At 36.4% G+C, this 25,930-nt stretch overlaps 2 protein-coding genes and 1 pseudogene across 2 annotated transcripts; 2 read left to right on the top strand and 1 right to left on the bottom strand.

Moving 5' to 3' along the window:
• The first annotated feature begins 3,823 nt into the window (after positions 1-3,823).
• LOC125248897 (olfactory receptor 52E8-like) lies at positions 3,824-6,339 on the top strand. The gene has a single exon (XM_048161060.1). It carries the CDS (start codon positions 4,752-4,754, stop codon positions 5,727-5,729), a length of 978 nt encoding a protein of 325 aa, XP_048017017.1. The 5' UTR covers positions 3,824-4,751; the 3' UTR covers positions 5,730-6,339.
• A 1,301-nt stretch (positions 6,340-7,640) lies between these two features.
• Positions 7,641-9,089, top strand: LOC125249605 (olfactory receptor-like protein OLF3). The gene has a single exon (XM_048161924.1). The coding sequence runs from the start codon at positions 7,950-7,952 to the stop codon at positions 8,889-8,891; it is 942 nt and encodes a 313-aa protein (XP_048017881.1). The 5' UTR covers positions 7,641-7,949; the 3' UTR covers positions 8,892-9,089.
• Positions 9,090-14,401: 5,312 nt separating this feature from the next.
• Positions 14,402-16,114, bottom strand: LOC125248904 (annotated as a pseudogene).
• Between the last annotated feature and the right edge of the window lie 9,816 nt (positions 16,115-25,930).

Here is a 25,930-nt window from a genome sequence, read left to right as displayed (position 1 = left end):
AAATCCACTCAGGGTCTAAAAATCCTCTCCCGATGCAAATGTAACTCTCTGCGAATTAATGCAGCCTCCTCATCAAGAGGATCCTCCATGAAAGGACATGCCATTTTCACTTTGACTGTCTCTGCGTGTAGGTCTCTGTATGCGCAATTTATGAATGTATCCAAAGAATGAATGAGGTATTTAAATGCCACTTCCACTTTAAAAAAATGGGAGGAGACCGAAAGAAACTCTGGGTTTACCGAAGAAAACCTGCTCCCAACCAGGTTAGGTAAGTTACCAGGGTAACTGACTCTGAGTATAAGTTACCTCTCTTTCAGAAATGGGCTTGACTTACCCTGCTTTCTCGGGTTTGACATACCTCCCATTCTGAAACGGAAAACCCAGAGTTTCCCCCATTTTAGGGTTAACATACTCAGAGTTCTCACTTAACCTCCTTTCTGAAACGGGCCCCAGGTGTGTTTGATTAGGATTAAACTAAACTCTGCAGGAAAGTAGATTTTGAGGGCCAAAGTTGCCATTCCCTGACCTATAGTGTACATTACTACCTAAATGGTACATATTTGTACCTTTTGAAAGGTTACCTCACCAGTGAGGTAACTTTTGTAAAAAAAATGTAAACATTCATTATTATTATTATTATTATTATTATTATTATTATTATCGATAATTTGTTGAGCTGAGATAAAAATTGCTGTTAATTTAGCACTTGGTGTTACGTAATGTGAATGAGAATGTGAATATATAGTGTTTTTATGAAATTTTGGTAACACTTACAAGGATAGTTCACCCAAAAATAAAAATTATCCCATGATTTACTCACACACAAGCCATCCTAGTATATGATTTTTTTTCTTTCAGACGAACAGTCAGTTATATTAAAAAATTTCCTGGCTCTTTCGAACTTTATAATGGTAGTGAATGCGACTCAAGATTTTGAAGCCCAAAAAAGTGCATCCATCTATCATAAAAGTAATCCATACGGCTCCAGGGGGTTAATAAAGGCCTTCTGAAGTGAAGAGATTGGTTTTTGTAAGAAAAATATCCATATTTAAAAATTTATAAACTATAATAACTGGTTTCCGGCAACGGCCGTACACAAGTCCAGTTCCGGTGTTAAAGTGACCTCTGACCTGACGCATGACAAATTGACGAATGCGGAAGTGCAAAGGATAGAGCAAAACATAACACCGGTCATGAATTAGAAGTTAAAACAGGAATTTTTTGAAGGATCTTGAGTTTGTTGTCCAGCCCTATTTGTTTGAACTGCGAGAGGCGTCTATACTCTCACCTATGCTTACACTACTCCTACATTTTACGTCATACATTGGGTCAGAGGTCACTCTTCCACTGGGACTAGACTTGCGTACAACGGTTACCAGAAGCCAGTTATTATAGTTTATTATGTTTTAAATATGGATATTTTTCATACAAAATCCCATCGCTTCAGAAGGCCTTTATTAACCCCCTGGAGTTGTATGGATTACTTTAATAATGGATGGATGCACTTTTTTGGGCTTCAAAATCTTGAGCCCCATTCACTACCATTATAAAGCTTTGAAGAGCCAGGATATTTTAACTTCGATTGTGTTTATCTGAAAGAAGATTGTCATATACACCTAGGATGGCTTGAGGGCAAGTAAATCATGGGATAATTTTCATTTATGGCTGAACTATCCCGTTAAGTTTCCATTAGTTTACTTTAGTTAATGCATTATTTACTAACAATGAGTTTGTTACAGTATTTTTTGATCTTTACATTAGTTAGTTGATAAAAATTCAACTGTATATTGTTATTTCATGTTAGCTCAGGTCCATTAAATATTATTAACAGATACTTTTATACTTTTGATATTCATAAATGTTGAAATTAACATTAACCTGGGTTAAAACGTGCTTTATATTTCATTGTTAGTTCGTGTTTATTGTGACGTTACAAAAAAATTTTATAAAATGTTTTAACATTTGGCAGTTTTATCAGAAAGAAAGAAAGAAAACAATGCAGAAGAAATAAAACCAAGACGATCCCATGCTTAATGGGTTATAGTTTGCTGCAAGGCACAAGAGAACACACTTGCTGAACTTTGACCTCTCGGCATGTGCGTCTTCCACATGATATGAGAGCATGAGAATGCCATCAGATTATACTGCCACAGATTCAAAAAGGTTCTACCAATAATTGACAACATTTCTGCCTCACAGCAAAGTGTAGTGGGATTATTTGGAAAAATATATAAATTGGTATATGAATATACATGTACTGTTAAAATATTTGAATAAGTTATGCTTTTAACTTTTGACATAGCTCACTCTTTGTTGCTTTGTCCATATTTCTTCCTCTATCATCCTCTCTCTTTTATATAATAAGCTGTTTATCTTAAGAAATACAAACAGGCACTGTATCATAAACTTGCTGATGTGTGCCATTTCCCCATAGTCTTCATTTGTGACTTGTTTTTCTCAATTCCCAACGAGCTTTGAGAATGCATCGTTAGCAAACATACAGCTTCAAAAGTCTCTAAGGTGTCATAGGTCATCATTAACAAAGCCTCTGGTGACAGTCAAGTATACTATGTGACAATGTCAATATACAGAAATGATTTTACACAAAACAGCAAGAACTTCTGTTCTTACTAAAAATTGTTATCCTACACTTACATACAAACTGCAAAACCATTTTCTTTGCATTTTAGAATTAAAATAATGAATTTTAGAATTAAAAAGTCTTGTGAAATGTGACTTTAATTTTGTAATACAAAAAAGGCAATTTAAGAATGTTTATTGTGAATTATCATGATAATTTATCTTTTTGATGCAACAGTCTAATAAACAAAATATAGTAAACCTTTGTAAAAGCTAAAAAAAATACAAAATGAAAACCTATGTGTAGTAAAGTGTAATGTGTTATTATTTAAATTAAAAAATAATCATTAAAAAGTAAATAAATCAGTATAATATAAAGAATATATCTATATCAATATAGACGTCTCAGCTGAGAATGGTCAGTGTGAAATTAATATTTCAATATCTCATATAATATCTCAGGATATTTTGCACTCCAGAGAGATTATTATAATGTGCATCTGGGACCAATAGTGATAATAGCATTAACATGACACACTCCATTTTGAGGTTTTTATTTTTACATGTTAGAATAAAACAAGCTTTTTTAAACATAATTTTCAGAAACAAATATTAATACTTATGAAGAAGCAAAAATAGCTTAAATTAATAATGAATTTGCTTGTTTGTTTGTTTTTTTCAAAGAGATTTTCATGATTTTTTCATCATCTTTTTGTCTTATTGTACCATAAAGGAGGACTAAACTAAATTGCACCACTTTATAGTTTAAATGCTCTCCTGAGATGTGTCAGCAGATATAAATTGGAATACAGTATCATACTGAGTCAGTGGCTTAGCAATCGAACAGAAAAGTTCAGTAAGGACAAGCAAGATTGTCTCACATAACTTTTTTTTTTTTTTTTTTTTTTTTTCATTTTTATGATTTCACAAAAAAAAAAAAAAAAAAAAAAAAATTGACTAATACATAATAAAAAGAATGAAAAAATAAAGAATATTGCAAAAAGGAAAGAGACATGGTATAATTTAAATTAAATTCCCTTCATTAAGTTAGCAACAGAAAGGTCACCTCATTTTCATATAATTTTGATTTTTATTTATTTTTATTTTCCCCACACTGACCCCGTTGTGATGCGCATAGTAAAAGCCACGCCCTTTTATCTGCGTCACAATCAGAAATCACGCCCAATGTGCCAATCACGCCCCACACTGTTCATTCAATAAGTCCGAGAGTACGGAGGAAATGCGCCAGATGCATCTAATAACCGCAGATCTTATTTTAGTGGCTGCGCACTTGTAGGCCTAATTTGCGCACATGTATTTGCGAGTAAAAACGAAAAAAAACATACTTCTGTACGGCGATGCGGGCTCTACAACCAAACATAGCTGGAGCAGATAGGTTTCGTGCGTACGGGTAATGAACAGGATCTTCCGATTTATTTTCATTGATTGAGGACATTAACTTTACGTGCTGACTTTGTTTGCATGGAAGTCCTATATTTAAAGCTTAGTATAAAGGACAGGGTCGAACAAGCCTTAACCTGTAAATCGAATATAGATTCGCATTTTAAAGGTACGCATTTTAGTTTTAACTTACATTTTCTTTTCACGAAACTTATTGCAACCGTAACTGATTTGATTTCCATTCAGATATGATAGGTAGACTTAAATGATCACGAACAACAGGCCTAACAAATTGTAGCCTAGCCTACAATAAACACTAAACATTCAGGAAGACCTATCTATCTTAAAATAATTAGGAACAACGAATAAATAGTAATTTAACACATTGTTAATAAGGTTCATTTCGTCATTTATTTATTTTAATTTATATTTTTATGTGTAGAAAGTGAAAAGTGCACCGGGCTGCTAATGCCGTCACGTAAAGTCTACTATTTTAAAATAGGTCTATACTACATTAATTTGCAAATCTAGCCTACATATTTAACTTAATGTAAAGTGGTTTAAGTGCAAAAATGGCAGAATTTGTATAGGAACCTTTCATTATGTCCTTTGAATTGTGAACGCTATATAAGACTGAAATAGTTTGGATAATTAGGTATTTAAAATACTGTGAGAAATTAAATGTATTTCACACTCTAATTATTTCAGTTTTTATAAATGTATATATTTATATTATTTCAGCAGGACAAAATATCAAAGAAAAAGCTGCCATGGGTATCTTAAATGCCAGTTTTTCCCAAAATATCTCTGTTGTGCATCCTGAATACTTCTTAATCAGTGGACTATCAGGTATACCATTCAGCAACTATTACTATATATTCCTGTTTTTCATTTATATTAATGCTGTAATTGGGAACTCTTTAGTTCTTCTCATTATAGCTCTTGACCGGAGCCTGCACAGTCCAAAGTACATTGGCGTTTTTAATTTGGCCTTGGCTGATATTGGTGAAACTAATGCACTGATTCCTAACATGATGAAGACTTTTCTGTTTGACTCTCAGTACATCTCTTACAATGCTTGTTTGGCCAACATGTTTTTTGTTTACTTCTTTAATACAATACAGTGTGTCAGCCTTGTTGTCTTGGCATTTGATCGCTTTATTGCTATTTGCTTGCCACTAAGATATCACGCCATTGTAAATAATGCTGTCATGTGTTCAGTTTTCTCAGTATTCTGGATGATTAGTGCTTTTCTGGTGGCCTTCACGGTGTCTTTGATCACCCGACTTTCATTCTGCAAGTCCAATGAGATACAGAGTTATTTTTGTGACCATGGTCCCTTGTATAGGATGGCATGTAATGACAATAGCATAAGTTCATTTATGGCAAAACTCAACACAGCTGTCTACTTTGCTGCTCCACTGACAATATTCCTGTCTTACCTTTGCATTTGTTTTGCCTTAAGTAAAATTACAACATGGGAGGGGCGTATTAAGGCCCTGAAGACATGTGTTTCTCACCTGTTGTTAGTTGGAGTGTGTTTCATTCCCATAATCTGCACATACATTGCTGCAGTCATGCTTTCTTTGACTCCCAATGTGAGAATCATCAGCACGTCTCTGGCATATGCTGTTCCACCAATGCTAAATCCCATCATTTATGTTTTAAACACAGCTGAAGTTAAGAACTTTATCCAGACAGTAATTAAAAAGAAGTCGGCATCTATTGCCCACAGCGTTTCAGATTGATTGCAAAATGTTTGTGCATCTTCTCAAAGAAGTTTTTCATTGTGTTGTTTATTTCATGTATTCATATGTATTCATCTTGAAGCTAGATACAGCAAAACTTGATTAAATTAAAGAGAAAAAATGATATCTGCAAGTAGGCCATGTCTTGTTTTTATCATGCTGATTTGCCAAGTATGATTATCATTTTTTGCTTTCACATGTATGTGTGCTCTGTCACACTAAAACAAATGAATAACCTACTACTGCATAAAGCTTCTACACTTAGTTTTTCATATGGAATAATCAAGTTTCTTGTTTTAAAAGTTATTGTCAATCATCCATTTTTCTTCAAAATTGATAAGTACTGGAAATTTATTATCTTTTTAAATATGTTTTTGTTGTACTAATAAGCATCTCTTATAGCATCTTTTGACTTTTTTGCAGTTCAACATTAAATATAACACCATTTTAGTTTTAAATGTCTATTATTTTTGTCATAAATTATAGCCTAAACCTGGCATCATTAAGCTATCTATGAAGTGTTTTCAGATCTTTATTTCAGTAGATCACTACTTTTTGTTTTCTCCCTTGGATTAAACACGCCTGCTTCTAAATTATAAATAGCCTAAATAGCTTTTGATAAAATGTAATGAATGAATATGATTGCAGTCAAAGTAATAATAATAATAAAAAAAAAAAGTACATAGGCAATTTAAAATAAGTGTTTTCAATTTTAATATATTTTAAAATGTAATCCATTCCTTTGATGGTAAAGTTGAATTTTCAGCATCATTACTCCAGTTTTCAGTGTCACATGATCCTTCAGAAATCATTCTAATATGCTGATTTGATCACTACTTTTTGTTTTCTCCCTAAGATTAAACACGCCTGCTTCCAATTTATAAATAGCTTTTGATAAAATGTAATGAATAAACATGAATACAGTTAAAGTTTAAAAAAAAATGTAATTTAAAATAAAAAAAAGTACATAGGCAAAATATATTATGCAAAAATAATTTCCAGAATTTAAGCATAAAGTTTTTGATTTAAAAGGTTTTAAGATAACAAGTAAATAATAAACAGAAAAGTGTGTCCAAAATTTTACCTGATAATGTAGTGTAAAAGCCATGTCTCACTTTTTTCTTGAAAAATAAATCACACAAAGGTGTGTATCTATTCCATGATGGAAAAACTCCCATTGGAACAAAAGTAAAATGAAAGTGGACCTGAGGTCTGGAGACTCTCCTAATAAATTCTCCATAGAGATTATTTAGAGTTCTCCAGATCAAATCCCTAAGCATCATTCAGCTAAAGATTTAATACAATATGCACATTCCCCATGTTTGTTTTTTATAGTGCATTTTTAACAATATTAATGAAAATATTAACTATAAAAATACTTTAGAGGGTCATTTGCTGAAATTGGAATGTGTTTTTATGGTGGTTTAATAATGTAAACATTAAAAAAAAGTCTTGAATATATATAAAAAAATACTTTTCTTGCTTCCTCTTTGTTTATTATTTATTGTGAACATGACTGAATGTTTTTGCTGTAAAAAGCAGGGGAATGAGTGAATGGCATAAGCTGCCAATAAAGAAGGTACTGTGTCACAATAACACACAGATGAGTATTGTTTCTTATCTTATGAGCTGAAACCTTTTTGTGGTTGAAGGCATAAAGAAACACAACCCTTCAGTATTCTCTAAGCTTAGGGCAAATCATTACAGCATTGAACTTTGAACTTTTTGGAAGTGTTCTCCCACAAACACACACACAATTCAATCAATTGAGTTTCTATTTGAGGTAAAATTGCCAAACAAACATGAATCCATGTTGCTATGGGACCACCTCAAACTATATGCACATATACAGTATAAGAGAGGCATTTATGCCACCCAGATCTGACATTTGCATGCTGAAAGAATGACAGAATGTGTGTTTTTAAGCAAGTGACAGACCGACAAGAAAAGCAAATCTGAAGAGAAGCTATACTCCTTTGTGTGGTTGAAAGTAAAGAAAAGAAATGATGGTGAACATTAGCCTATTTATTAGATGCCAAGTAATTAGTTCAAGAGAATATGTCAGAAAATGAATGACTTATGATTTATTTATTTATTTATTTATTTATTTGAAGATTTGGTTGACTACTAACATTGTTTTATTATTATTATTATTATTATTATTATTATTATTATTATTATTATTATAATCATTATTATTGTAAAGATTTGCAAAGGACCATGTCCTCTCAAAATCTTTCAATAAAAAACATTTCTGAGTTTGTAATTTCAGGATTTGACACTGTAGAGCACAAACTGCCAACTGGAGTTGTTTTACTGGTGGTCTATGTACTTGCAATGCTTGCTAACACTGCAAACATATGTTTTGTTGCCATAGACAAGCGTTTGCACCAGCCCATGTACATTTTCCTATGCAATTTGTCTTTAGTGGACATGTTGTATAGCAGCAGTACCTATCCAAGTATGATCAGCAACCTTATTGTTGGTTATAAAACCATATCTTATATCCCTTGTGTTCTTCAGATGTGTGGTTTTCATTTAGGTGTAGTAATGGAGATGTTTGCTATCGCTGTAATGGCACTGGATCGTTTGATTGCCATAAGCAATCCTTTACGTTACCACTCCATTTTAAACACCACCCGTACTGTTGTAATTTCTGTTTTGCTGTGGATGGTGGCTAGTGCTATTTTGACCGTCATCCCAGCTACTGTTCTTCCTCTGCCCTTCTGCTCTTCCACTATCCAGTATATTTTTTGTGAGTATGCTTCTCTTGTGAGGGCCACCTGTGTGAATCCAAATCCTTATTTTAATATGATATCCACTGTGACTTTTGTACTGTTGTTTGGGACATTCGCCTTCATCTGCCTGTCCTATTTAAGGATAGTGATCACTGTTATGAGAATGACTTCAAAGGCCGACAAGAAGAAAATGTTTCATACGTGCTTTACTCACTTGATAGTGATAGTTTGTTTTTATGCTCCGATGTTCGTACGAATAGTCTTGACCCGGATTGGTGTGGTTTTAACATTAGGGGAACGTAATGGACTACTGCTAATGTCCATCATCTGCCCTTCTCTAGTAAATCCTTTCATATACTGTTTCAGAACCAAAGAAATCAGAAACAAAATTTTTAGAATTGTGTCAAAAGTTGCACCTGAATAACTTGATGAAGCACAGACAGTTTGTGATCAGTGGATGATTTGTTCCTAGATGTTTCTTACTGTGATTTGATATGTAAGCAGTTTATTGTGCCATTTAAAATGTTGGGGTCAGTAAGAACTTTTAATGTTTTTAAAAGAAAGCTATTTGATAAACAAATACAGTAAAAACAGAAATATTTTGAAATGTTACAATTTAAAATATATTTTTAAATTAAAATGCAATTCATTACTTTGATGGTAAAGCTGAATTTTTAGCATCATTACTCCAGTCTTCAGTATCACATGATCCTTCAGAAATTCTAATATTCTATATTCATTCTAATATGCTGATTTGCCACTCAAGAAATGTTTCTTATTATTATCAATGTTGAAAAGAGTGCTGTTTAATATTTTTGTGGAAACCATTATACTTTTTTTCAGGATTCTTTGATGAATGGATAGTGCAGAAGATTAGCATTTATTTTAAATAAAAATCTTTTGTAATGTTATTGATCAAGTTACTGTTTTTTTATTTGCTTTGGTACTATTTTCACAAGTAAGGTGTACATTTTAAAAACTCTTAGTACAAAAATCCAAACGGAGCACACTTGTAACACAGCTAGTCATTCTTTCAAAACCTGAGCTCGTGCTTTCATTTAATTAAATTTAGTACTTTTAGCAATCACTTCATTCAACAGCAAACAATGCATGATACATGTTTCAAATCACAATCAAAAGGTGTGATGAAGTATGACAAAGCCATGATGTTCTGTGCTAGAACAGAGTTTGCTGGCAATACAGTAAATGTTCTTACTGCCATGTGACTGAATCTATACTGTAGTTGACCTTTATAAGGGGGACTTACAGGAATGTGGCAGTCTCTACCATGGCAAACATGCATAAATACAGCATTTTACTAATGTTATTTGATGCTATCTTTCTCTCTTCTTCTGATGTATCTCTGATCAATCTGATGTTATACAGTCACCTGTACACCCGTTTTCCCTTGTACTCTGTCCTGCTCTAAGTTGACAAATTACAAATCTCTGTCACACACACACACACACGTTAGGTTTCTTTGTTTTATGGTGACATTCCGTATATGTAATGGTTTTAATACTGTACAAACTGTATATTCTCTCCCCTAACCCTAAACCTACCACACCTACCAAATCTATCACCTATCAAAGAAAACTTTCTGATATTTTAGATTTTCAAAAAAGATCATTCTGTATGATTTATAAGCTTGTTTCCTCATGGGGACAAAAAAATAAATAAATAAATGTCACAAGATCAGAATTTACTGGTATTACAATTTTTTTAATTGCTTTTGTGCAATTTTCACAAGCAATTCGTAAATTTCAAAACTCTTAGTACTAATATCACCAAAAGTGCACTTTTTTAAACATTTCAGCATGTTTTCAATTACAACACACAAAATCACAAAGTATCCTTTTCACAACACAAAATAAGTGGCAGTAAACTCTCATTAAAAGTAATTCAACTAGTTAGTTTTTATAAGAAACATCCTATCTTAATTCTTAATTTAAGATTTGTAAACATTCTGTGTGGAACCATGGTTACTAAACCATAGCTGATATAAATAAATTAGATGACCAGTAATTTCCTACTAAATTCAGAAAAAAAAAGAGATTCTAATTTTTGGATCAAAAACTTCCTTAGGTAATAACCTAGAATACTGTCTAACACTTGATGGCTGCTCTGTTAAGTCTTCGTCGTCAGCTAGGAACCTGGGTGTGCTCTTTGATACCAATCTTTCATTTGAAGGCCATGTTTATAGCATCTGTAAAACCACATTCTTCCATCTTAAAAATACAGTATATCTAAATTACGACATATGCTCTCAATGATAAATGTGGAACAGTTAGTTCATGCGTTCATGACCTCAAGGCTAGATTACTGTAATGCTCTACTGGGTGGTTGTTCCGCTCGCTTGATAAATAAACTACAGCTTGTACAAAATGCAGCAGCTAGAGTTCTTACTAGAACTAGGAAGTATGACCAAATTAGCCTGGTTCTGTCAACACTGCAGTGGCTTCCTGTTAAACATCATATAGATTTTAAAATCTTGCTAATTACTTACAAAGAACTAAAAGGTTTAGCTCCCCAGTACCTGAGCGTTAGCATTATAGTCATTCACGTCTATTGCGATCTCAGATTTCAGGCCAGTTGATAATACCTAGAATATCAAAATCAACCGCAGGCGGTAGATCCTTCTCCTTTTTGGCACCTAAACTCTGGAACAAACTTCCTAGCATTGTTCGGGAAGCAGACACACTGTCAGTTTAAATCTAGACTAAAACGCATCTCTTTAACCTGGCATACACATAACACATTATCAATTGATGTTTTCAAATCCCTTATAGGATTGTTAGGCTGCATAAATTAGGTCAGCCGGAACCGGGAACACTTCTTATTACACCAGATGTACTCGTTACATCAGAAGAAGGATGGCATCTACGCTAATATTAGTCTTTCCTGAGGTTTACCGTAGTCAGTGTTGGGTAAGTTACTTCAAAAAAGTAATTACTTACTAATTACATGATCAATGTACTCTGTCTGAAAAGTAATTTAATTACTCAATTACTTTTAATTACTTTAATTACTGCTCAATAAGTAACTTACTAATTACTTCTTAAAATCCTTATAAACCTTGACCGGATAGACAATAGAGAGGAAACTCTTTTAATAATTTAGTCAAACATGGAATAGTTTAGCCTTTTATAGCTTTTTAAAACATTTGAACTTTATTAAAACATATACTATAATATTTTTATTTATTTTATAATACTTTATATATATATATATATATATATATATATATATATATATATTTAGTAACAAATAGGGATGTCACTATACCAAAAATCTAGCCTGGGTGCCAGCCCGAACCCCGCCCACAAGTAATTTGTGGAGTAATTATGCTCGGCTCCCAGAAGGCCGAGCCAATCAAATTGCCAGGGCGGGCTTTAATCGATGATGGACAGGCTATCTGCGGTTACGTAACCACCCACGTCATCAAAGAGCGCTTGGGTTGAATTGGTTTTCACCAACGATGACTGCAGCTGGAGAAGTAAGATGTTTAGATTCCGCTATCACGTCTGTAATAAAAGAAATCGACAGCGCATTAATTTTAAAAGACGAACAAAGAACCGCAATCAAGACATTTGTCGATGGGAAAGATGTGTTTGCCGTCCTTCCAACGGAATTCGGCAAAAGTTTAAGTACAAGTTCAACATACGTCACTTACTGCGTTGCTCTGATTGGTTGTAGGTCTATCCAATTGAGTGCAGAGTTTTTTTTTTTTTTACTGGTTCTTTTAAGACACGCCCCATAATTCAAGTGCAATGGAGCAGTATCAGACTCACATTCTGCCTAGAATATGAGTATGACGAAGTCAGGCTACCAAAAATCTAGTAGTCGGTACCAATGCCACCAAAAGTGCACAATACTCAATACCACGGTAAAAATAAATAAAAATGCAAATAAAATAATGCTATATATTTTTTCCCAGGTAGGTCTAATAGTAGTAAGTAAAAATACCAGAGAAATTGAATAATCAAATAAAATAACTCTGCATAGTCATAACTGTATAAAATAAATAAAGATAAATCCTTATTAAAGCTTTTCTTTTGTTGTTTGATTATCATTTATAATACAGCCAGTAGTAGACCGAAGCATGTTTTAAAGGCTGCTGTCACTAAGACAATATACTGTTACACAAGCTGTTCACGTTCACATAATCAATGCGAAAATCAATGCATTTTTGAACGTAATAAACGTTACGTTTAACGTGTAATAAACCACGAAAATCTTACATTCGCGAGAGGTGGCTATGTGTGCTTGCTTTGGTTGAGAGCGCACTGACTGTAGACCGTCTCTCAGACAGCGCGCACAGTTTTTTCTCCCTAGGACATAGCTTACATTTTACCGTAATGTTCTTGCCTACCTTTGTCAAAAAAGTGAAGTAACTGGAATATTTCCATTCTGCAAAACAGCCACTGGCTGTTTAGCTGTTTAACTAATTTACAGTATGCAACGCAAGTACATTATACGTAACTGTAATTAAATAACCTAAAAATGAACAGTAATCCCTTACTTTACTTTTTCAGTGGATAAGTAATTTAATTACAGTAACGCGTTACACCCAACACTGACCGTAGTCAGCCGGATCCAGGCCGTATCCAGGTGAGATCGAGGACGTGTGCCTAGACATGATGACAACGCAGCTCTGAAGTGTCAGCAGAGATTGTGTCAACTAGATCCACTGTGAGGGCCTCATCAACACGACAACCAGTGGCACAGATTCTAAACAAACCGTCCCATACCGGTGTGATGAATACGATCCTCCACTATGGAACTGGAATAAATACTTTGACTGTTGTGATCCCAATTGGACTTATGAATATCTGAATCACAATCAAGCATTGTTCGCTGTTGGCCAGAGGAGAACTGGCCCCCCTAACTGAGCCTGGTTTCTCCCAAGGATTTTTTCTCCATTTTAACACCTGCTTGCCAACAAAAATTAGTTATCACTGTAAAGCTGCTTTGACACAATCTGCATTGTAAAATGCGCTATATAAATAAAGGTGACCTGACTTGACTTGACTAAACAAATAGAATATGACTATGAGTAAGAATGTTTCTCTAATACAGCCCCAAATGGCTTTTTATATGTTTTATTATTATGTAGTGCATATATTTTGTAAGTGGTATGTCTGTTGATTGGAGGAACCACCTCAAAATTCCAGGAGCTTCTTTTGTAACTAAACAAATAATATAGCATTTTAATTTAAATATTTGCTGGAATTAGAAAACATTTTCTCATCAGATGATTACTAAGGAGTATGATTATTTAACTCAGAGAAATGTTTTATTCAAAGTGCATATATTCCTAATCTGCTAATATTCAACTACCATACAGTGTAGTGTTTCTTGTGTTTTTCTGCCATCTTGTGGGAAAACGAGAGAATGTGTCTTCATAATTTCACACTGAAATATACAATAACTTGTATTTTATTTGTCTGTGTTTTACATTCACTTATGTTCACATTAATTAATTTGACCACTAGAGTAGAGCCACTCCAAAGATACTCTTGATTCCTCTGCATTAGCAACTGGCAAAGAAGCACCATTTATATATAGAATATTTTATTATTGCATGAGAAGTCATTTTAATGCATTCATTGTTCCAATAAGACTATGTTTTATGAATTTAAGTCATTCAGGCTCACTAATGAATTTTATAGTGGTATATAATAAAACACTAATTATTTTGAATCCATTTAATTGTTTCTGAATGACTAGAACAAAAAAATAGATAGAAAAGGCAGCATGTTTATTCTGTGTTATACATAGTGGTAAATAAAACTGAATCAACCAAATAGTGGTTCAATCATTTATTTTCTTTTTGCACTGAGAGATGAGTAACTCACCCTGAATACAATGCAATAATAATACATAATTCACTGGGTGAAAACATTGTTTTTTTAAACAAATTCAGAATATTTCAAACATAATTTACAGGTTAAGCACATTCTTCTCTGGAAGGAATAAAATTGTTATTGTTGTATAATGGCCTCATTTTTAATGATCTGCTGTGCGACTTTTGACTTTCCCAGAAACTTGACTATCTTGTTTCGTATTTCATCCGTCTTTAAACTGTAGATGATTGGGTTCAGCATTGGGGGGAGGGTAACAGAAACAGTCAGAACTGCTGTGAAAAGATCCACATTCTGAATTAAACGCAGGTTCCCTAGTACGTATGCCATTATGACTGGCATGTAATAGAGCAGGACCAGCAGCAGGTGAGTGAAACAGGTGTGGAAGGCCTTCCAGCGCTGTGTTGTAGATGCAATCCGCATCACAGCAACCACTACAATCACATAGGTGAAAATAATAAAAGTCAAGGGGCCTAGCAAAACGGTCAATGTCTTAGCTGTACTCAGTTGTCGGTTGTAAGAGATGTCTGCACAAGCCAAATTGTAGACTGGACCGTGTTCACAACAGCAGCTCTTTACCTCTCTGGAGGCACAGTAAGGGAGCCTGGCAGCGAAGCTGACTGGGAAAATCTCCAGCAGAATAACTAGACACCAAATCCCTGCTATAATAAGCAGCATCCTCAGGTTGGTGTTTATGGTAGAGTAACGCAGGGGCCAGCAGATTCGCAATCAGCCGGTCATACGCCAAAAGAGCAAGAGAGAAAGATTCCATGTCACCAAAAAAATGCATGAAGAACATTTGGGAAAAACATGCTCCAAATGAAACATGATTCTGATTGAACACAAAAACAGGCACCATTTGAGGAATTATAACACTATTCATTGAAATGTCAACAATAGCTAGATTACACACAGCAAGATACTTGGGATTCTGTAAGCTGGAGTTCATTAGGACAACAATCAGTAGAACAAGATTACCCAGCAGGGTGATGATGTAGATAATCGTCAAGGCCAAAACGAGATAGTTTTTGTTTGCCAAAGTGCGAAAGGCAGTTAGATAAAATCCCTCATTGAAAGAATTAGTTCCATTGCTGAAAGCAACTGAAAAATTCATCTGAACTCTGGCAAATCTGAAAGAAATACACAATACAAACTTTCAGCTTTAAAAGATTGAGTTTAAGAAAGGAAATGATAGAAAAAGCAATAAAGGCTTTTTTTATTATTATTATTAAGGTTTTTAAAAAAGGAGAGGAGAGGTGAGGAGAGGAACTTATAGCAGCAAATTATATTTTTTCATTCAAGGGATAGTTCATCCAAAAATGAAAATTCTTTTTCATAAAAATTGACATTTACTCACCCTCAAGTTTTTCCAAACCTATATGAATGTCTTTCTTCTGCTGAACACATAAGACAATATTTTGAATAATGTTGGTCACAAAACAGTTGATGGGCCTTATTACTATTTACTTACTCTATGGAACAACTAGAGGGTGTAACAACTTACAGGTTTGGAACAACTTGAGGGTGAGTAAATGAACTATCCCTTTCAGTTTTATAAAATCAATCTCATATTGACATCATATATTTTATAAAAACCAAATAGAAGCACTTAACAGAAAAACAGTGACAAAAAGTGTTCATTTACAACTGGAAATTAAACAAACAATACCCACCAACTGCTGTGTAAATCTTGCTTTGATTTGAAATTCTGTAGTGTTACAGGAAAAGGGATTTATAAAGGGTTGTTGAACTAATGGACATGGTCTAATGGGTATAATTATCCACTGTGTACAAACAAAGAAATAATTACCTTGACTGAGGTCTTGTTATTTAGCAAAAAAAAAAAAAAAAAAAAACTTTCTCATGAGTATTTAATTACTGTTGTAATTATGTCCATAAAGCTGTTGGTGTGTTATGAAAGAGTTTTTACTCTTTTGGCCCACAGAGGCAAACAAGGTTTGTAACGGTGGTGCCCAACAACGAAAGAAAAATGTCCATCGAGGGAATCGAACCCTGGTCCTCAGCGTAATAGCGCTAAACGCTAACCACGAGGCCACAAAAAAAATAATAATTTTAGTTCGGGCGCCAGACAAGTATGCACTTGCCACATATAATAATAAAATAATCACCCCGGATAGATGAAATAAAAAACTATCGTTACATAAATGTATATAATAAAGAAAAACAATTAATTGAATGCAACTTTCTTTGTCTTTTAATGAAGTATTATCAGATGTGTAAATTTTACGAACAAAACAACTCAACTTCAAAAGTATAGGGGAATTGTAAATAAGAAAAAGAAAAAGAAAAAAAAAACGTTGAATTACTACTCAATTCCGTCAATCAACTTTGAAAACAAATAGCAAAACAAAAAATATACAAACATCAAAAAATTAAAAAAAATTAAAATAATGCTGTGTATACATGTGTGAGAGTGACAGAGGGAGAGAGATGAAAGAAAAAATGTATATCTGTGATTAAAGCAACACTGACCAAGTCGGCAGCACGGGTGGTATCTAAGAGTGACTCGGGTTCATCGACGTTGTCAGCCTGTCTTTTTTTCTTTTTATACACCACCAAGCAGACGTTTTTGGAATATAGTACAAACTCCAATCCAGTCCCCAAACTTGAGTAAGAGCATTCACCGGCCGACGACAACGCCCGCTAACGACAGGCTTAACAGGTAGCTGCGCCCCACCTCCTCGCCATGATTCCCGGAAACGGTAACGTAAGATCCACCCGCAAGGACTGCCTCCAAAGGAAAACGCAACGTCTCTGGTCAGTTGAACTTGACATCAGTCTCTAAACCTCACCCATATGTACTTTCACCCTTCCCCCTTAATTAATCCTTTCCTCCAATCCTAGAGCTCGTAGTTTAGGAGGCGTTGACAAAGAACATAAACGGAGGCAGAAAATATCTGTACTGCCACACTCTCCCCCCCTGGCTGAAACAACCCATGGTTGTTAGGAGAAAAAGGATCAAAACCCCAAGAACTCCTCCTCATCTGAGGTTTCTTGAAATAAGTTCTGAAGTCTTCTCTTCGCTTGGTCCTCCAACTCCTCAGCTGTTGGAAAACACATTTTAAGATTGCACACATGTGCAGTGCGCACATCTTCGCCAGTGGCCTCCAATGCTATGCGGTAATTCAAAGGTCCCAGCTGCTTCAAAATCCGGTAAGGTCCTTTCCATTTCGGTGCTAATTTTGCACTAAAATTGTGCTTTGCACTGGATTGAGGAAAGTTTCGTAACCATACCCTGTCTTTGATCTTGAAAGTAATGTCTTGTCTTTTTTTGTTATAGTTCCGGAGTTGTCGGTGTTGGGTTTTCCTGCTGCTCTCTCTGGCTTGAGATTGCAGTTGTTCTATGTGACAAACCACATCATAGGAAGTGGCATCAGGAGTGAGATTTCGGCCGTGAAGTATTTTATCCATTGGCCCTTGCAGTTTCCTTCCGAGCTGCATTTCTGCAGGAGTTACTCCAATGGTTTCCTGGATGGCAGAGTTCATGGCAAATCGCAATTCTGGTAAGAACTGGTCCCATTTTTTGTGGTTGTCATCCACATATGACGCAATCATGTTTTTTAGAGATCTGTTCACACGTTCCGTCATATTTGTCTGAGGGTGATATGCTGTTGTTAACTTCTGGGCTACACTCCATTTTTCACATACTTCTCTGAACACAGATGAGACAAACTGAGTGCCTCTGTCAGAAAGAATGAAGTCTGGAACCCCCCAACGAGTTAAGATTTCTTTTCTGAGGATTGTTGCAACACTTTGAGCTGTGGCATGACGCATGAGGAAAAACTCAACCCATCGGGAGTAATAGTCAACGAAAACCAGCAAATACTCATTTTGCTGTGTACTACGTGGTAGTGGACCCATAATGTCAACTCCTAGCATTTCATTTGGACGGGTGGTGGTAATTTGTTGGAGTTTCCCTGCAGGTTTCTGGTTATCATGTCTAAGGGTTTGGCATTTCACACAACTCCTGACATGATATTTTACATCAGACCACATCCCTGGCCAAAATGCTACTTCCTGGAGCCGTTTATAGGTTTTATAGATTCCTCTATGTCCACTTAAGGGGTGAGACTGATAATGTAGAAGGAGAGTTGGCCTGAGACTGCTGGGAACGTACACTCTGTAGTGTATCTGATCATTCTTCAGGTGAGTTTTGTGATACAACTTTCCTCTACTACTTCATATTGGTCCATTTGAGGGCTTTGTTTGTCTGCTACTGCCTGTAATAGCTTTGTTGTTTCACAGTCTTTATGCTGTTCCTCCCACAGGACAACATCAGACACTGGAAGCTCTTGGTGTTGGTCCGTGTGTTGCTTGGTGTAAATTGCTGTGATGGGAGAATTTGCTGTGATGGGTGACCTAGACAAAGCATCAGGAGCCACGTTCAATTTCCCTTTTCGGTACTCAATGACGAAGTTGAAGTTTTGCAATCTCAGGACCCATCGGATGAGGCGACTGTTAGTTTTAGTGGATCCCATGACCCATTGCAGAGCAGAATGGTCTGTGACAACCGTGAAAAGTTTGTGCTCAAGGTAATGTTGCCACCTTTCCAAGGCCCATACAACTGCCAGACACTCTTTCTCTGTTGCTGTGTAGTTAATTTCTGCTCCAGTTAGAGTTCTGCTGGCATAAGCAATCACCTCCTCTGTGCCTGGATCTTTCCGCTGCGTGAGAATAGCACCCAGCCCAGTGTCGCTGGCATCTGTATACACAATGAAAGGAACTTGAAGGTCAGGGTGGCCGAGAATCGGTGGGGAGGTAAGACATGCTTTTAACTGGTCAAACGCTTGTTGACACTGTGTCGTCCATTTGAACACCTGTCCCTTTTTCTTCAGTGAATTGAGGGGCTCAGCAATCCTAGAAAAGTTTTCCACAAACCGGTGGTACCAGCCGGCTAATCCCAGGAACCGCTGAACTTCCTTCAAATTGCTGGGAACAGGAAAAGCACGAATGGCCTCAACTTTGCTTGGATCGGCCGTGATGCCTTTAGTGCTCACCACATGACCCAGAAAAGTGATTTCTGAAAGACAAAACTTGCACTTTTCCACATTGACAGTCAAGCCAGCATTTTCCAGTCTGTGGAGGACAGTTTGAAGATCACAGAAATGCTGGGCCACTGAGGGAGAATAAACAATGATATCGTCGATGTAGACAAAGCAGATCTTCCTTCTCAGCTCCCCCAGGACTGTCTCCATCAGCCTCTGGAAAGTAGCAGGTGCATTTTTTAAACCAAAAGGCATAACATTGAAGTGATATAGACCTGCAGGAATGATAAAAGCAGTCTTGGCTTTACTATCAGGGTCCATTATCACTTGCCAATACCCGCTGTTGAGGTCTATAGTAGAGAAAATAGAAGCCCCGGAGAGTGATTCTAGGATCTCTGTGATATTTGGGAGAGGGTAAGCATCATTTTCTGTAGTTGCGTTGACTTTACAATAGTCTACACAGAACCGTAACTTTCCATTTTTCTTTGGAACTAGGACTACCGGTGAGGCCCAACCAGAATGTGATGGCTCCACAATTCCTTCTCTTAACATCACCTCCAATTGTTCCTCCATTGCCTGTTGTTTTACAGGAGACATCCGATATGGCCTTTGTTTGATAGGTACCTGACAGGTGGTGTAGATGCGATGTTGAAGGACATCCGTTCGCCCAGTTCGGTGAGTACATACTCGTGAATTTCTTTCTAGGATCTGAAGTAATTGCTGCTTTCCTTCCATAGGTAGATGTGCCTTACTTACAGCATCCCTAATGAGTGTTGCATCATCCACACTGTTAGTTTGCAACACAGTCAAGGAGGGTTGAGGAGGAGGAACAGCACTTAACAAAGTCAAGTTTAGTTTGCTGGTTCTGTTGCATCCCTTCAGGGATGGCGAGTTAACTAATGGTTCAGTGGCATTTCCAGGTTGAAAGGGATGTTCTTAAGCAGGGTCAGATTTAAAAGAATATTTTTGTTCACTGACATTAATTTGCAAGCCACTGAAAAAGATAAAGTCCAAACCCAGAATGATGGCATAGGCAAGAGCTTGAGAAGGAAGGACAACAGCAGGTATTATAATGGATTTACCATGTAGATTAATAGTAATGTTTATCCACCCTAAAGGACTCTCAGCTTTTCCATTAGCCAGATATAGAGGTCCACAGGACCATGGCTGGAGCTGGACAGAAGGGGCAAGTTGCTTCATGAGACTCTCGTGGATTAACGTGTAGCTTGCTCCGGTATCCACGATGGCTTTCCCCAACCAGGATCCAATGCTGATTGGGACAACTAATTGTTGTGGTATGGTCATCAATGCATTTGGTCTTGAAGGGATTGAGATCCTCTGAGTTTCTGCTTGTGATTGGGGTGTTTCAGTGGTGTCAGAGGCTGTTACTGTGTTATTGGAAGGTCGTCCCCCAGACTTTGCAGAGTGGTGAGAATACTTTCCATGAGTGAAATGTTGTTGACCAGAAGACTGCTGCGAAGATGGCTGTACATACCCTGAGCAATTGCCTGGAGGATGTGGTCCATTACATCATTAACACTGAACTTGAGATTTCTCAGTAGCTCGGTTGGATAAGGGTTTTTGTGAATTAGCTTGTTGTTTAAAGCCCACACGTCCTTCGTACCGAAGCTGTTCTTCATAATCCTTTTCCAGTTGGTGGCCAAGTTTAACCAAGTCTTCAACAGTGTACACACGACTACGCAACTGGCTTGCAAGGTAAGGCTTGATATTTTTTAAGATCATTTTGACAATCTCGTTTTCAGTTAGAGTAGCTTTCCATCTTTTACACAGTGCTCGATAAGTAAATGCAAAGTCTCTAACTGATTCTTTCTCCCCTTGAACTCTTGTGCGGACACGTTCAGCGAGCTCATCCTCATAATCCTCAGACAGGAAAGCAGAGAGGATTGCAGTCTCAAATTCCTTCCAAGTAGTTATATTAGAGCGACTTACTTCCCACCAGTCACGTGCGGTGCCATGCAGTACTGTGCGGAAGGTAGCCAAGATGTCTGCATCTGTCAAAGGATGCAAAGCCAGAAAATCTTGACACTTGGTTAAGTACAACAGAGGGTCAGTATCATCTGTAGGCCGTCCAAAAGTGGGAAAAGTTAATTTAATATGGTCACTTTTGACCATAGGGGTCGGTAGAAAGGTTGAAACAGTCTCTGGTGCCTGGGATATAGGAAGTGTCGTACTGGGAACTTCAACTGTTGTTGTTTTCATTTGTGGGTCAACATTTTTCTTATTGTACACTTGAAAATCATTTCGTAGCTCAATTACACAAGTATGACATTTGTCAATTTGTGTTTCACATTGTTGAAGGTTTGTGGTCACATGATCAAGGTTACCCTGCAGTGTGTGTTGGATAGCTTTGATATCCTGTTGAACCTCCACCCGTAGCTGTTCCATCTTATCCCGGACCACAAAAGTGAGGCTTGATTCCAGTTTCTGGATTTCCTTTGAGAGAATCAATTTCACAGCCTTTATCAATTGGTCAGACTCTGCTGCCTCTTGTTGTTTAGCTGCTGTCAGTAGAGTGACAACCTGTTGCTTGTTGGCCTCCACCTTGCCTGCAAGATCATTGATCTGGCTCTCATGATGGGAAGAGGAGGCTTTCAGTACCTTGGTAAGCTCATGTACAGTTTTCTCCTGTCTTTTCATTGATTCCATTAGATTGTCCCAGTTACCTTGCACCTGAGCACTGAAATGTTGAATTTCCCTTCCAGGTGTTGGAAGGATGCCGGGCAGATCACGCTGAGCCATTGAAGAAGGAGATGAAACATCAGTAGACGTACAAAGTTGCATGTTATCTAATTCTGGGGCCCGAGTAAGAGTTTTCACTGGAGTGTTGCCTCCTAAAGCAGGGGAGAGCATTTGCACCTGGGTTCCAGGATAGGTGAAACTGTAGGGGGTGGAAATGTTATACATGGTTGGACCACGTAAAGGAAGTCCTGAAAGGCTTTGAGGTTGTGCAGGAGGTGGCCAGTTTGGAGTGGAAATATTAGGGGCATCTGGTGCATCAATATCCACATAGGTGGAAGATGGGGGAGGAGTAGTGGCCATGTCTTGAAATGCTGGTGTGTATATGATATGTTGAGGGAAAAAGAATAAAAAATAAAAGTCAATGTGTGTGTATGTGTGTGTGTTTTGGGGCACAGGGGCTTAGCAAAAAAAACAAAAACAAAAAACAATTTCTCAGTCAATTAGAACATTTTCTCAACCAACATCAAAAAAGAACAAACCCCAACATATACACATTCAAAGCATGGCACAACACCAATTATTTCATTTTCTTTTTTCTATTAAGCCTCCCACACAGATCACACAAGCAATTTTAGAGTTCTTTCGGTGTATGAAAGTTTGTTGACAAAAGGGCACTGTAAAACATTTCACACTTTCCAAAACCACAGTATGTAAATTTTCACTCCAAAAGTCACAGATAACAACCACATGGATTTTCTTTTCTCAAAGTTTAGTCATAAATTTCATCAAGAACCAAAGACAAAAAATGTTCATAAATTCAAATATTCACATTCCACACATTTTCCCGAATTTGCAATCACAAAACATCAAGTGTTAATATCCAGTTTGTATTTAGTTCATGTCCCTGTTCGGGCGCCACTTCTGTAACGGTGGTGCCCAACAACAAAAGAAAAATGTCCATCGAGGGAATCAAACCCGGGTCCTCAGCGTAGTGGCGCTAAACGCTAACCACGAGGCCACATTAGCACTAAAGATATTTGATCGCAGACTTAAGTTGACTCAATTCCCAAAACCTCGAGGAAAAAACAAAAATAATTTTAGTTCGGGCGCCAGACAAGTATGCACTTGCCACATATAATAATAAGATAATCACCCCGGATAGATGAAATAAAAAACCATCGTTACATAAATGTATATAATAAAGAAAAACAATTAATTGAATGCAACTTTCTTTGTCTTTTAATGAAGTATTATCAGATGTGTAAATTTTACGAACAAAACAACTCAACTTCAAAAGTATAGGGGAATTGTAAATAAGAAAAAGAAAAAGAAAAAAAAAAAACGTTGAATTACTACTCAATATAAATCAACTTTGAAAACAAACAGCAAAACAAAAAATATACAAACATCAAAAAAAAAAAATCAAAAAAAAAATAATGCTGTGTATACGTGTGTGAGAGTGACAGAGGGAGAGAGATGAAAGAAAAAATGTATATCTGTGATTAAAGCAACACTGACCAAGTCAGCAGCATGGGTGGTATCTAAGAGTGACTCGATGTATATCTGTGATTAAAGCAACACTGACCAAGTCAGCAGCATGGGTGGTATCTAAGAGTGACTCGGGTTCATCGACGTTGTCAGCCTGTCTTTTTTTCTTTTTATACACCACCAAGCAGACGTTTTTGGAATATAGTACAAACTCCAATCCAGTCCCCAAACTTGAGTAAGAGCATTCACCGGCCGATGACAACGCCCGCTAGCGACAGGCTTAACAGGTAGCTGCGCCCCACCTCCTCGCCATGATTCCCGGAAACGGTAACGTAAGATCCACCCGCAAGGACTGCCTCCAAAGGAAAACGCAACGTCTCTGGTCAGTTGAACGTGACATCAGTCTCTAAACCTCGCCCATATATACTTTCACCCTTCCCCCTTAATTAATCCTTTCCTCCAATCCTAGAGCTCGTAGTTTAGGAGGCATTGACAAAGAACATAAACGGAGGCAGAAAATATCTGTACTGCCACAGGTTAAAACAAATATTTTCCAATTAAATAATTAAATAATGTCCAATGAAAATGAAAGTCTCATTTATCTGAAATCCAGCATTTATATACAGATTATCATAGTTAAATAATAATTCATATTTTATGATGGATTTACATTTTTAAGATTTAAAAATTGGGTCTGGTTTAGGAAAAATGTAAAACAATAAAATCTATATACAGTATCTCACAGAAGTGAGTACACACCTCACTTTTTTGTAAATATTTTATTATATCTTTTCATGTGACAGCACTGAAGAAATGACACTTTGCTTCAATGTAAAGTAGTGAGTGTACAGCTTGTTTAACAGTGTAAATTTGCTGTCCCCTCAAAATAACTCAACACACAGCCATTAATGTCCAAACCGCTGGCCACAAAAAGTGAAAATGCCCAAATTGGGCCCAATTAGCCATTTTCTCTCCCCGGTGTCATGTGACCTGTTAGTCTTACATGGTCTCAGGTGTGAATGGGGAGCAGGTGTGTTAAATTTACTCTCCCACTTTCTCACACTGGTCACTGGAAGTTCAACATGGCACCTCATGGCAAAGAACTCTCTGAGGATCTGAAAAAAAGGGAGTGTCATGGTCTGGGGCTGCATGAGTGCTGCCAGCACTGGGGAGCTACAGTTCATTGAGGGAATCATGAATGAGCAGAGCATGATGTACACAAGTCAAACTAAATGATAAAGTTATGCATGAAAAGTGTAACATGAATTTTTTGAAATTTGTTGAAATATGCAAGTTTTAATCAACCATATGACATAAAAGAAACACATATGTAACGGTCATGTTCTTTTCTGTTTTGTTTTCCTGTGTTCCCTGTCACTGTTGCCTAAATTAAATACCTGTTTCATGTTCTGATGATTATCATTCCTGTAAGCCCTCTGTTCTTTCTATTCATGGTTCGGTGTCATCAATGTCAGTGTTGAATGTCTAGTGTGTTGTGTATTTCCTTGTGTTTATTAAAGTCTCCTTGTATCATTCATTCTGTGTCATCATCTTTAAATCTTGGATTATACTACACAGCGTTCCATAACAGAACACCAAAACCAAAGAAAGGATTATCTGGTGTGCCTCACTCAGTACCTGGACCGCTAGCTCTGCATCATTTACCACACCAGCCTTAAAGAGTTAATTCACCCAAAAATGAAAATTCTGTCATTAATTACTCACCCTCATATTGTTCCATTGTTTGTAAGACTTTCGTTCATCTTTGGAACACAAATTCCATGTCAGTCTCCTACACAGTTTACGTAGTAGGCACATGGAAGAGAAGAGATTTTTGAATAAAGTTGTTATTTTTGTTTTGTTTTTGTGCACAAAAAGTATTCTCGTCGCTTCATAAAATTAAGGTTGAACCACTGTAGTGATGTGGACTGTTTTAACGATGTCTTTCTGGGCCTTGACAATTAATTTAATTAATTAATGACAGTAATTAAATTGTTGTCTATTGAGGAGTCAGAGATCTCTCGGATTTCATCAAAAATATCTTAAATTGTGTTCTTAAGATGCACAAAGGTCTTACGGGTTTGGAACAACATGAGGGTGTGTAATTAATGACAGAATTTTAATTTTGAACTGACCCTTTAAAGGTCCCGTTCTTCGTGATCCCATGTTTCAAACTTTAGTTAGTGTGTAATGTTGTTGTTACAGTATAAATAAAATCTGTAAAATTTTAAAGCTTAAAGTTAAATGCCAAGCGAGATATTTTATTTAACAGAAGTCGCCTACATCGAACGGCCAGTTTGGACTACATCCCTCTACTTCCTTCTTTAATGACGTCACTAAAACAGTTTTTTGACTAACCTCCGCCCACAGGAATACACAAGAGTTGCGTTTGTAGAGTGTGTTTG

This window comes from Megalobrama amblycephala, linkage group LG16 (assembly GCF_018812025.1).
Source record: "Megalobrama amblycephala isolate DHTTF-2021 linkage group LG16, ASM1881202v1, whole genome shotgun sequence".
Taxonomy (NCBI): domain Eukaryota; kingdom Metazoa; phylum Chordata; class Actinopteri; order Cypriniformes; family Xenocyprididae; genus Megalobrama; species Megalobrama amblycephala.
Note: the sequence above shows the minus strand (reverse complement) of the source record. Positions and strands in the feature narration are given on the sequence as shown.

Excerpts from the sequence above, each read along its gene's own strand:
- LOC125249605 (XM_048161924.1), top strand. The coding sequence starts at position 7,950 with ATGTCCTCTCAAAATCTTTCAATAAAAAACATTTCTGAGTTTGTAATT.
- LOC125248897 (XM_048161060.1), top strand. The coding sequence starts at position 4,752 with ATGGGTATCTTAAATGCCAGTTTTTCCCAAAATATCTCTGTTGTGCAT.